The 13055-nt window shown below is 64.1% G+C and overlaps 1 protein-coding gene across 1 annotated transcript in view; it reads left to right on the forward strand.

The window, feature by feature from the left end:
* The window catches only part of SBNO2 (strawberry notch homolog 2), a 44505-nt gene that overhangs the window by 26817 nt on the left and 4633 nt on the right, over positions 1–13055 (forward strand). The window contains 15 exon segments of the mRNA XM_007460394.1: positions 3207–3368; positions 4549–4632; positions 4924–5020; positions 5348–5502; positions 5611–5744; positions 5825–5915; positions 6014–6157; positions 7798–7915; positions 8194–8299; positions 8719–8872; positions 9602–9778; positions 10269–10366; positions 11127–11209; positions 12115–12306; positions 12553–12722. Coding sequence (XP_007460456.1) covers positions 3207–3368; positions 4549–4632; positions 4924–5020; positions 5348–5502; positions 5611–5744; positions 5825–5915; positions 6014–6157; positions 7798–7915; positions 8194–8299; positions 8719–8872; positions 9602–9778; positions 10269–10366; positions 11127–11209; positions 12115–12306; positions 12553–12722 — 1965 coding nt within the window.

Here is a 13055-nt window from a genome sequence, read left to right on the forward strand (position 1 = left end):
GGGGCGGGGTGGGGGCTGGGATCCCGGAGGAGGTCCAGGTGGGGACGCAGGTCGGGAGGTGAGCCCGGGGAGGGGTGGACACAGGCTGCCGGGCTGGGGGCTCTGGTGAGGGCCTGGGAGCTGCGGCCCTGCCCTGACCGGGCCCTGGGGACCCAGGGAAGGTGATTCTGGGTTTGGGTCATCTTGGAGGCCTCCTGTGGCTGCTGGGAGTCTGGTCCCAACACTGGCAGGCAGCCCACCAGGGGGGTCCACTCTCACTCCCATCCAGCCACCGGCCCTCCGTGGTGGGGAGGGGGAGGGACCTCGGGGCCCCACCCCCACCCCCACCCCCTGGGGACCCAAGTGAGGCCCACCTACCTTTGCCCCTGAGGATCCAGGGGCCCCCAGACGATGCCGGCTGCCCATCAGGGCATCTGGTGGAGACGGTGTCCACAGACTGGGGAGAGAGCACCCACTTTCTTAATAAATTATATTTTTTAGAGCAGTTTTAGATTTACAGAGAGACTGTGAATCAGTTCAGAGGGACCCCGTGTGCCCACGACCAGCCCCTTGGCGCTGCCCATGTCCCAGCTGATGGGCCCATGTTCATACGTCGTCCTCAGGGCCCCAGAGTCCACGCTTCCCCATGTCGCCTCTGCCCCAGTAACACTGTGGCACCAGGGCCCCCAGGCTGTGCCGGTGTCACCTGCTCTTCCAGGGTGGGCTGGGGCCCCGGGCAGTCATGGGGAGCCCGGGCTGGGACTCCTGCAGGACGTCCCCAGTCTGGGTTTGTCCGGTGTTTTCTCTTGGTCGCACTGGGGCCATGGGTTCCCCGGGGGAGACCTTGGAGGGGAGGTGCCCTTCCCAGCCATAACCCCAGGGGTCCCTGCTACTGACCTTGACCTGACCTCCTGGCTCCTCCACGGGGGGGCTTCTTCAGCTGCGCGCTGTCCTGGGAAGGGTCTCCGTGCTCAGCCCTCACACAGGGTGGCCCCCGAGCGCCCCTTTCAGCCCCTGCCTCTGCCATCTTCGGGGCTGGCCCCCGAGGTCCTGCCCGGCTCCCTGCCCACTGCCCAGTGACTGTTTCACCTTTGGGAAGCAGGCCCACCTCTCAGGGCTCCAGGGCCCGGGGTCATCGTCACCCTGAGCGCCCTCCTTGCAAACCGCCAGAGCCAGTGCACCCCGGGCAGTGGGAGGCGTCCACAGGGGGCCCCCAGCCTTATACCAGCTGAGCGGGCCCCACCCCTTCCTGCCAGGTCCGCTGTCCTTTTCGCACAGTGCTCTCAAGCCTGCCTGTTGGGGGCTGTGCACGCACCAGCATCTGAGCACGGGGTCCTGGGGAAGCTGGACAGTGTTGCCTGGAGGTCCCCGCACCCCAGGGCGTGGGGGGCTGATTCCCATGCAGATCAGTCGGAGGGGAGCCCCAGAAACATGGCCCTTGAGGGGCCGTGGGGCAGGACTGGGCACTGGCTGAGATCAGGGGCCTGTTCTCGGTGACCTGGGACTGCGGAGACCTGCCCTCCACCCCCAGAAGCCAGCTCAGCTGTGGCCTCCAGGTCCGAGCTGGGCACATCGGGTGGACCCTAGGCCCAGGCCCACCCTTCCTCCCCAGAGTCCACTGATCTGAGCCCCCGGGGCCCCGAGACCCCCACTGGTCAGCCCTGCCCACCCTCCTGGCCTTCTCTCACTGGTTAGTGGGACACCACACCCTCTGTCCCAGCACGCCTGGCCGCGGCCTCCCAACAGCCCTGATGGGCCGAGATGTGTGAACAGTACACGGAGCCGGGGGCTCCCAGAGGGCCGCTCTCCCTCCTCCTTGGCCCCTGCCCTGCTCGGGAAATGCTCCCGTTGATGGGCCCGCTGAGGCCACAGCCCACCTGGCTCCACCCATGGCAGGCAGGCGGGGGTGGGGGTGGGGGTCCCTCCCTGGGGGGGGGGGTCGGCTGAGGGCTGCCCCGCATCTGAGCCTGGAGGGGCTAAGGGAGGTGGGGGGCCTGCACCTTCCCCAGATCTGGGCATGGGGGGCTGTGCTGCACTGCCCTCCCCAGGTGGCAGGCGGTGTGGGCACCGTGACCCAGCGGGGCACCGCAGGGGACCCTGGTCCAGAAGCCCCAAGGGGCTGTCTCTGCATGTCCCCACGTCCAGCACAGGCCAGGCACACTCAGGAGCTCCATGCCTGCGACCAGGGCTGGGAGGGAGGGAGGCCAGTACAGGAACCCCCGGCGCTGCACCCGATTCCCTTTGTTTATTTATTTTTATTTATTTATTTTGGCAGCGTTGGGTCTTAGTTGCGGCACACAGGGTCTTCGTTGCGTCACGCAGGCTTCTCTCTAGTTGTGATGTGCTGGTTTTCTCTCTCTAGTGTGGCGTGCGGGCTGCAGGGCGCGTGGGCTCTGTAGTCTGCGGCATGTGGGCTCTCTAGTTAAGGCGCACATGCTCAGTAGTTGTGGCGTGCGGGCTTAGTTGCCCCTCGCAGCATGTGGGATCTCAGTTCCCCACCCAGGGATCGAATCCCCGTCCCCTGCATTGGAAGGCGGATTTTTTACCACTGGACCACCAGGGAAGTCCCCCGATTCCCTTTAAATTTAGGTTTAGAAACTAACCTCCACAGCAGCAGATGTCTCCTGAAGCTGTGGCGGTCCGTGCGTCCTGGCATCCTTACACCGGTGTCACCTCCTCCATGGGGATGGGCCAGGGCAGGCACGGGGTGTCCGTCACCTTCTCCTGGTGTCCCTTGAGTAGAGTCCAGCGCAGAGCCTGTAGGATCTGGTTTCTCTCACCTCCACTTGCCTTTTTCCCTTCTTCTTTTCAAACAGCTTTATTGATACAGTTCACATATTGTAAAACTGACCCATTTGAATTGCATAATTCAGTGTTTCCAGTGCATTCACGGAGTCAGGCAACCATCACCTCTGTTTAGTTCCTGAACATTCTCATGGCCCCAAAGAGAAGCCCCGTCCCCATCAGCAGTCACCCTACACCCTCCCCAGCCCCTGACAACCAGGAACCCCCTCTCTGTCCCTTTGGATCGGCCTGTTCCGGACGTTTCCCATCAGTGGAATCACACACCGTGGGTCCTTCTGTGTCTGGCTTCTCTCATTGGGCGTCGTGTTCTCAGGGTCCGTCCACGCTGTGGGGAGTGTCAGTGCGTCACCACTTCCTGTGGCTGAGCAGCATCCCCCGCGTGGCTGGGCCTCACAGCTGCCCTCGCCCGGCCTGTCTTGCAGGACTCCTCGTACCTCGACGACCTCTCCAACGCCTCCATCTTCTCCTCGTCCGTGGACTCCCTCTCGGACATCGCGGACACGCCTGACTTCCTGCCCGCCGACAGCCTCAGCCAGGTGCCCACCATCTGGGACGTGAGCACCGGCCCCTCCACCCACGACAAGGTCAGTGTGCCCCGTCCTCGGCCAAACAGACACGGAGGAGGGTGGCGCTTGAGGGTGCTCATGTCTCCCACGTAGGCCAGGAGATGCAGGGGCTCCCCAGGGGGAAGGGGGGCTCCGGGGAGCCCAGCATACACTAGCGGACACCGGTGGGCATATGCCTAGCTGCCCTGACGGGTTCAGTGCCCATGAAACCCCCGGGCCCTCGGGAAGGGTCTGGGCCCAGTCTGGGGCTGGCAGGGGGATACGAAGTGCCCAGAGTAGGTGCGGCAGGCGACCCAGGCCCGTCCTCACCTTGCCAGGGCCCTCCTACCGGTTCCCAGCCTCCCGGGAACCTGAGGCCCAGGCCGGCAGCTGAAACGCCACGCCCACTGCTGCAGCGGCCAGCCCTGCCTGCGGGAACCTGAGTCAGCCTTCCAGGAACCTGCGTCTGCAGCTGTTTGTTTGTTTTCGTTAATTCAAAAAAAAAAAAAGGGAGAAGGAATTGAGAGTAGGTTTCAGACCTCCCTGTACCTCACTTACGTTTTATTTTCGTTTCAAAAAAACTCTGTTTTTTTTTTCCTTCCAGTTTTATTGAGATGTGATTGACATACAGCAGTAAGTTTAAAGTGTACATACAGAATGGTGATTTGACTTGCATACATCATGAAATGATGACGAGTCAGTGAATATCCACATAGTCTCACATAGATACAGAATTAAAGAAATACAGGGAATTCCCTGGCGGTCCAGTGGTTAGGACTCAGCACTTTCACTGCTGAGGACGTGAATTCAGTCCCTGGTCAGGGAACTAAGATCCCACAAGCCACACACACGGTGTGCCCAAAAAAAAAAAAAAAAAAAAAATTAAAGAAGTAAAAACCGTATTCTTTCTTAGTGCCGAGAACCCCTAGGGTTTACTTTCTTAAGAACTTTCATATATAACATACAGCAGTGCAAATTCTATTTATCACGTTGTAAGTTGCATTCCTAGTACCTATTTATCTAGTACTTTACGTATCCCAGATACTTATGTATCTATCAGATCTAGGTGGGCGGGCAGCAGGAAGGAGGCCGGTGGCCAGCTGAGGGGCTTGAGGACCACAAGGTGAGCCCCCCTGGAGGCCGGGGGGCCCACAGAGGCACTTCCTCCCCACCTGTGGCCTGCAGGCTCATGCCTACTCTCCCCTCCTCTCCCCTCCAGCTGTTCCTGCCCAGCGGGCCATTTACAGGCCTTGAGAACCCTGTGTCCTCTCTCCCCAGCACCCCACTTCTCGTCAGCTACCAGGTGAGCCAGGCCCCTTCCCTACCCCTGCCCATCCCTCCTGGGGACCAGGGAGGGCCACTCACTCAGGCACCTGCTGTATGCGAGCCCTGGGCTGGCTTAGAAGCATGGTCTGCCCATTATACAGATGGGGAAACTGAGGTCCCAGGGAGGCACCATGCTAGGAGGGGGGACCTCTCCCTATTGCCCCAAGTCACTGGGCTGGCTGGTGGACCAGGCTCCTGACCCTGGCGGGGAGGCTGGCGTGGTGCAGGGGACAGTACTATCCCCAGCGTGACAGCACCTTGCCCTCAGTCTCAGAGTCACCCCGAGGAGGACGACGAAGCTGAGGAGGATGAGGCGGAGGAGCTGGGCCACGCGGAGACCTACGCCGACTACGTGCCATCCAAGTGTGAGTGTGCTGTGGGAGAAGACCCCCAGCAGCGACCACCGGGCTGCACAGCCTCACGGGGTCTGCGTCCTCCGGCCACGGGCACCCATCTCCGGGGTCCCTGAAGGTCCCAGGGCCCCTTAAACCACCAAGGCAGGTGTGGGAGCTGTGGGCGGGCTCCGGAGGGGTGGTTCTGTAATCGGGGTTGTGCTCCTCACTCGGCACATAGGCGGAGGGGGCAGTGGAGAGGTCAGCCGCCTTCCTGCTCTGCATCGATGGGCCACGCCCCCAACCCTGTCCAGACCACGCCCCTGACCTGCCCCCAACCCCCCCACCATGCCCCTCTAGCCAAGCTTGGGAAGCAGCACCCGGACCGCGTGGTGGAGACCAGCACTCTGTCCAGCGTTCCGCCGCCGGACATCACCTACGCCCTCACCCTGGCCTCCTCCGACAATGGAGCCCTTTCCGCCTTGCAGCTAGAGGCCATCACCTACGCCTGCCAGGTGATCCCGGGGTCTCCCAGCAGGTCTGCGTCCGGCGTGTGGGGGGGTCTCAGTGCCCACCCTGACCCTGCCGCACGCTGACCCCCATCTCCTCCCCCACCCCCGCAGCAACACGAGGTCCTGCTCCCCGGTGGGCAGCGCGCGGGCTTCCTTATCGGCGATGGCGCGGGCGTGGGCAAGGGCCGCACGGTGGCCGGCATTATCCTGGAGAACTACCTGCGGGGCAGAAAGAAGGCCTTGTGGTGAGCTGTCCCTCCCTGGGCATGGGGTGGGCCGGCAGGTGGGCAGGGGGTTCCTGAAGCCTGCTGGCCCGCACCCCCAGGTTCAGCGTCTCCAATGATCTCAAGTACGACGCAGAGCGCGACCTTCGGGACATCGCCGCCCCTGGCATCGCGGTGCACGCGCTGAGCAAGGTGGGTGGCCCGCAGCCCCTCGCCTGGTAGGGGTGGGGGTCCCGGAGCGCTGGCGTGGCTATGCCCCAGCGCGCACCGATGCCTGGCCCTCTCCCCAGATCAAGTACGGCGACAACACTACCTCAGAGGGCGTCCTCTTCGCCACCTACTCTGCCCTGATCGGGGAGAGCCAGGCAGGTGGGCAGCACCGCACGCGCATCCGCCAGATCCTGGAGTGGTGTGGGGAGGCCTTCGATGGCGTGGTATCCTGGCCGTGATGCGGGGGCGGGGCCGAGCGCAGGGGGCCAGGAGGGGCGGGGCCGAGCGCAGGGGGCCGGGAGGGGCGGGGCCGAGAGGCCTTGGTCCTGGCTGGTGCTGGAGGGTGCGGAAGCGCGGGAGGAATTCCCGGCAGGGAGAGCCTGGTGGGCCTGGTGGCGCAGGCTCGCCCTCAGGGACCGCTGTTACCCGCCCCTGTCCCCTGGCCATCTGGCTCGGCCTCCTGGCTCCAGCCGGCCAGACCCGTAACCACAGGGTCGGGGTGGTGTTTGCTGCGACACCGCGGGCGGCGGGGCCAGAGGTCTGGGGGCGCAGAGCACTTCCTCCCCCGTCCTTGTCCGGCCCCCAAGCTGGTCCCACCCAGGCTCCGTGGGGGCGGGGCGGGAGGCAGGCCAGGAGAGCCAGAGCACAGCTAGGCCAGTGGCCCCGCTGCTCTAGCTCTGCCAGCTGCTGTGGGTCCCAGGCCCTTCATGACTGGGCCGAAGCCCCAGGCGTCTTCCTCCTTTGCTCTTCAGCCTGAGATCACTTTCTTTTTGCTCCCACCAAGCTGTAGGAAACAAAGCATAGGAAAGTCCACCAGGGACTGCCCTGGTGGTCCAGTGGTTAGGATTCCCTGCTTCCGATGCAGGGGGCACGGGTTTGATACCTGGTTGGGGAACTGAGATTCCGCAAGCTGCCTTGTGTGGCCAAAAAAAAAAAAAAAAAGGAATGTCCATCAAGCTGTAGGAAAAAGAAGCATAGAAGACTATAAGGTACAGTCTGATGTTTGTCTGGTGTTAACTGTTTTCTTGTTCCACACATTCCTCTTACCAGTAACAGCCTTCAGGCCAACCACCCCCCCACCCCGGCCTTCTCCCAGCTGCTCCCCCACCCCCCGCGCGCACACGCACGCACACACGCACGCACACACACACACACACAGGGGCCACAGCTTCCCTTGGGGATTTCTGCAGGGGCCCTTAGAGGACCCTCGGGCCCTGTCTCCCTGGGATTCACCCTTGTTCCCAGCAGTGGGGTGAGTGCACTTTCCCGAAGCTCCCCTCGTTCCCTCCGATGAGACAAGGCCTGTGGGCCCTCTGTTCGCGAGGCATAGTCTGTTCAGAGCTCCCATGAGCCAGAAGCAGCAGCAGGGTTACTGATGCTTCTGGGCGCCCGGGGTCAGGTGACACCTCAGCTCAGCAACAGCAGCATAAAAAAATAGCCATGTTAACCTCACACCTCGGGGGCTGCCTGATGGCGTCCAGCTAACCTCACTCGTGTTTCCACTGATTCTCCGTCGAACCCCTATACATACGTGTAGACACATGTGCGCGTGCATGTGGCCCTCACACCTTGCCTTTCAGGTAGGTTTGTGACAGACATACTTGTCTGTAACTTGCTCTTTTTACCCTGAAAACATTAAGAACTTTCTGGGTCTTCCATTTCCTGTCCACGTTGTTCGGGGCCTAGAGGCTGTTTCCTTCTGGCTTTGGTGGCCTCACACACCCCAGGGACCCCACCCCGTGGCCAGATCCCCCAGGCACCTTCCGGAGTTCCCCCCAACCAGGAAGGGACCACCTAGGGTGTCCTGGTGGGTCTGTGGGGCGGCCCGCCTTCCAGAACAGTCCTTAACCCACACCCACCCCAGATTGTGTTTGACGAGTGCCACAAAGCCAAGAACGCCGGCTCCACCAAGATGGGCAGGGCCGTGCTGGACCTGCAGAGCAAGCTGCCCCTGGCCAGGGTGGTCTACGCCAGCGCCACAGGTGAGGGCCCGGTCATCGACGAGCGAGCGATGCCCGCACTGACGCAGCTGTGTGTGGGAGAGAGTTGGGGGGCGCCTGGTCTGCAGCCCAGCTCCTGCCAAGCCCTGTTCTCAGACACCAGCCCCTGTCAGGGGCCTCCCCTCTGCCAGCTGGCCGTGGGCACTTTCCCGAGAGCCTCAGGTCCCCATTCCTGGCTCTCGCGCCATTTCTGGGGCCACACCTGAGGCCCCCGACCTTCCCAGGTCGGAGGAGCTGACGGTGGTTCCCCCTTCCCCCAGGTGCCTCTGAGCCCCGGAACATGATCTACATGAGCCGCCTGGGTATCTGGGGTGAGGGCACGCCCTTCCGGACCTTCGAGGAGTTTCTGCATGCCATCGAGAAGAGGTGCGCTCTGTACCCCCGTGCCCATCCCCCACATGACGGGAGCCGGGGCCAGGCATCACCCTCACCCCTGCCCGTGCTCTTCTGGCAACCAGAGAGATCTTCAAATGCAAATCCCATCCTTTCTCTGCCTAGTACTTCCCATCGGTCTTGGGGGGAAAAGGCCTCCTCCCCACTTTTCCTGCTCCCGTGCAGGCCCCCCCTTGGTCCAGGCAGACCACCTTCTGTCTGTTTCCAAGGCTTACCAGGTCCCTGCTGACCACAGGGCCTTTGCAAGTGCTCTCTGCTCCATGCACCTGGCCCTTCCTCGCTCTCCAGGGCTCAGTGCTGGGTGACAGCCCCTCCCCGGGTCGCTCTGTCTCTGGGTGGGACCTAGCATGTGGTCCCAGGCTGTTGCCCAGGTAGCCTGTGTTCACCTGCAGGGGTGTGGGCGCCATGGAGATCGTGGCCATGGACATGAAGGTCAGCGGCATGTACATCGCACGCCAGCTCAGCTTCTCCGGCGTCACCTTCCGCATCGAGGAGATCCCGCTGGCCCCAGCCTTCGAGCACATCTACAACAGGGCGGCCCTGCTGGTGAGCCTCTGACTGAGTGGACAGCCTGCATGTCCCCTTGGAGTTATGCCCCCATCACCTTCAGCGTCTGCCCTTAAGGGCACCACAGGGATTAGTCAGACTGTGGACAGGAGGGAGCACCTGGCCCGCCCGCCTCGGTCTTTGGCAGGAGCCCAGCATCTTGATCCTATTCAAGTTGGGGATTCTGTACGGACTGTACGCCCACGTCCCCGCCTCCCCTCCCCACGATTTTGTGAGCACGTTGCCCCCAGGACAGAACCCAGAGCTGGTGGCCATTTTCTGTCTGTCTCCGTGGGGCCGTCCTGGGCGCTGCGGGGTGGGAGCACTTCCCTGGACCCACCTGCTTGATGCCTGGATCCCCGCAGTGTGACAGCCACAGATGCCCCAGACATGGCCCAGTGTCCCCTGGGGGCAGGACTGCCCCAGCGAGTCCCCTGGTCTGAAGTGTGGCGAGTCAGGCCGCTGGCAGGGAGCTGGCAGGGAGGATATCCCCGCCGCCTCGGGAGGCGGTGTCCACCCGCCCCTGGGCTGCACGAGCGCCATTCCCCCACGGTCTCGCCAGCATCACACTTGTTGTTTCTTAACATTTCCGACCGTCCAGCCATTGCCGGGGCCTCCTTGTTGCTCTACTTACAGCCCCCTTTCCCTGGCCCACATTTCCACGGGGCGGGGGCAGCCGGGGTCCGGGCAGAGACCGGGTAGTGAGCTGAGCCGGGCGTGTCATTGCAGTGGGCCGAGGCCCTGGGCGTATTCCAGCAGGCAGCCGACTGGATCGGCCTGGAGTCGCGCAAGTCCCTGTGGGGCCAGTTCTGGTCGGCCCACCAGCGCTTCTTCAAGTACCTCTGTGTTGCCGCCAAGGTGCGCCGGCTGGTGGAGCTGGCCCGGGAGGAGCTGGCCAGGGACAAGGTGAGCTGGGCTGTGCCGGGCCCCCTGCTTCCCTGTGTCAGGCGCGAGTGTGGGCAGAGCCCGGCACGCTGTGTCAGCCTCACGATCGCAAAGGAGCCTGCGTGTGGCTGGGCCGAACCCGCAAGGATGGGGCTGGTGAGGGTGATGCTGAGGCCCGGAAGGTTCTGGTCCCGCCTTGCCTCAGGCTCCCCGTGTGCAGGCTGGGCTGGCGAGTCCCCAGAAAGAACAGGGCAGAGGATAGGGGTGGGGGTCCGGGAGCTGAGGCTGGCTGTGGGCTGCCAGGTGGACTTTCCAGGTGGATCTGGGCTTGTCGGGGCCTGGCAGCCCGAGGGACACAGGGGTGGGAGGAGGAAGAGACTGAGGCCCGCCCTGGGTTTCGGCTGCCGGGACAGGGCAGGTGTGGGGCCTGGGGCTTCCCTGGGGGCCCCTCTGGGGCCTGCACTCCCGGGCTGGTGGGCAGGCCTTTGCTCACCGCCACCCACCCCCGCAGTGCGTGGTTATCGGGCTGCAGTCCACGGGTGAGGCGCGTACCCGGGAGGTGCTGGGCGAGAAGGAGGGCCAGCTTGATGGCTTCGTGTCTGCTGCCGAGTGAGTGATGCCTGCGGCCCGGTGGGGAGGGTGGGGGCTACGCCGGGGACCCCTCCCTGTGCGACCCACCCTGGGGCCGACCTGTGGCCTGGCCCTGCCTGCTGTATTCCCAGCCTAGGGAGCGGCCCCGGTCCTCAGTGACCTTAGGCAGGCCCAGCTCGCGTCGTAAAGCCAGAAAGGGTAACTGTGGGGACCCCAGTACTCGGAGGACGCTGGCCGAGGGTCCCAGGGCTTTAGAATGAGGCTTCCCGGTGCCTTCACCCACCCCACCACGTGGGAACCGTGCCGTTTCAAGGACGACACTGATTTTAGGGACTGGCCTTGGTGGTCCCTGAAGCCCCTGGCCTCTCTTCCCACCCTGGGTGAGGGTCCCAGTACGAGGCCCCTTGCCTGGCTCACCTCATCCTGACCCCTCCCCCTCAGCCCAGCGGCACCTCCCTTCCCCTGGGACCCCATCCTGGGAGCCTCCCCCTCAGCCCTCAGAGGCCGTCAGCGCGTGTGGGCAGAGCTGTGGGCCCTTTGATGGCGGGAGCCCCACCCAGCTTCCCACCCACGCTCCGTCCATTGCCCACCACGTGGGACGCCCGCCCTGCTGTCCTTGCAGCTCTTTTCCCCTCCCACCCGCCTTCTCTGAGCCCCTGTGCCCAGACCCACCCGTGGGGCCTCCTGGCGCTGGGTGTTCCCACCAGAGCAAACCCACACGCGGGACCCAAGCCCTCCAGGTCTCCCAGCGAAAATAAACTCTGCTTCTCACTTTCAGAGGCGTCTTTCTGTCGCTAATTCAGAAGCACTTTCCTTCAACCAAGAGGAAGCGAGAGAGAGGACTGGGCAGTAAGCGAAAAAGTAAGCGCCCGCTGCCCGCCTGGGCTTCAGGCACCTTGTGGCCTCCTCCCTTGCCCCTGCCGCCTCCCTCCAGCCTCCCTCCTTTCTGAGCCTTGATCTGGGTCAGCCTGTCACTCCCGCTGCCCCCTCTGCTGCTGGCTGCACAGCCACGTGGCCTGACCCCTGATACCCTCCCCAACCCTCCAGGGCAGCTGCTCAGTCAGCTAAAACCCCCAGCGCTGCAGGATAGGGGTGTGGCTAGTGCATCCCTAAGGCCTCTAGCCTCACCCCCAGAAGGCGGGGCCTCGCGCTCTCCAGGTGAAAGTGAGCTGGAGGCCGGAACCACACTGGTCTGGGGACTAGGATGGAGCCCTTAAAAGCACCCCGGGGTGGGGGAGTGGCCTCATAGCACCTTCTGGCATGCGCTGCCTGCTGTTCTTCTAGGCAAAGGCTGAGCATCCACTCCCAGGGGGAAAGTAGGGCTCAGAGATGCCAAGCAACTTACCTGAGGGTACAGGGCCAGCCTCGGGGGCCCAGTCCTGCCCTTCCCACTTCCTGGGACCGGCCTTCCACATGTCCTGGATGGTAGCTTAGTTACACAGGCCCCTGGTCCATCACCCCATCAGGGCCTGGGCTCATCCTCTGGCTGACCCACCCAGGGCCGCCCTGTGAGGGTGGGCGTGTGGCCTCCCCAGGCACCACCCGAGGACACACTGCCGTGTCAGGAAGTCTGGCGGGGATGTTAGAGGTGCCTCTTTATGCTGCGCCCCAGCCACCAGCAGAGCCCAGACCTGCCAAAGGTGGATGGAGCAGGGGGCTCCGGCCCTGAGCCTTGACATCCTGGCACCCGGGCCTGTCCCCAGACCGTGCCGCCAGGACAGAGGCGCGGGGCCAGGCGGCAGTGACCCCTGGCTGCTCCCCTGCAGGGCGGCCGCGGGGCCGTGGGGCCAAGGTGCCCAGGCTGGCGTGTGACGCAGCGGGCGTGATCCGCGTCAGTGACGACAGCAGCACGGAGTCGGACGGCGGCCTGGACAGCGACTTCCACTCCTCCCCCGAGTCCCTGATGGACGATGACGTGGTCATTGTGGACGCCATCGGGCTCCCGGCCGACGACCGCGGTGAGGCCTGCAGCCACCCCCACGCCCTCCCCCCAGGTCCTCCCCCCACGTCCCTGCTTCTCAGGCTCCAAGTGCGGGGGTCAGGGCGCGCGGCTGGCAAGGGCTGGTGGGGCTTAGGGAGAAGGTTCTGGACCCCTGGCTCAGCCCCGCTCCCCAGAGACCCCCGTCATCCTCAAGGGCCAGGGCTGGGAACAGGGCCGTGGGCAGGCGGCCTGGACAGGCCCCCTTGACCCTCTGGCCCCACAGGCCCCCTGTGTCCCCCACCGCGGGACCTGCACGGCCCCGGTGTCCTGGAGCGGGTGGAGCGGCTGAAGCAGGACCTGCTGGCCAAGGTGCAGGCGCTGGGCCGGGAGCTGCCCGTCAACACCCTGGACGAGCTCATTGACCAGCTCGGGGGTCCGGAGTGCGTGGCGGAGGTGAGCTCTGGTGCTCCCTGGTGGCCAGCTCGGCGGTGGCGGCTGGGGCTGGTGGTGCTGCGGCTGCCGGGTCCGGCGTCCCGTGTCCTGCTCTACCCTTTGAGCCGCTGCCGCCCAGCTCCACGCCCACCTCCCCCGCACGCCCCCCCTGGGCCAGGGCTCCCAGGCCTGACCCCCGACCCCGTCCCCCACCCTGTCCCCGCTCCCGTCCTTCTTTCCCCCTGTGCTCTTTCCTGGGACGTCCCTCTGGTGCCACCTCAGTTTCATCTTGGCTCAGGCGGCTGGCTTGCCATAAAAAAACTTAGGAAGATGGCAGTTGACATTCCTGCCGAT

Source organism: Lipotes vexillifer, unplaced genomic scaffold, assembly GCF_000442215.2.
Source record: "Lipotes vexillifer unplaced genomic scaffold, Lipotes_vexillifer_v1.1 scaffold225, whole genome shotgun sequence".
Taxonomy (NCBI): domain Eukaryota; kingdom Metazoa; phylum Chordata; class Mammalia; order Artiodactyla; family Lipotidae; genus Lipotes; species Lipotes vexillifer.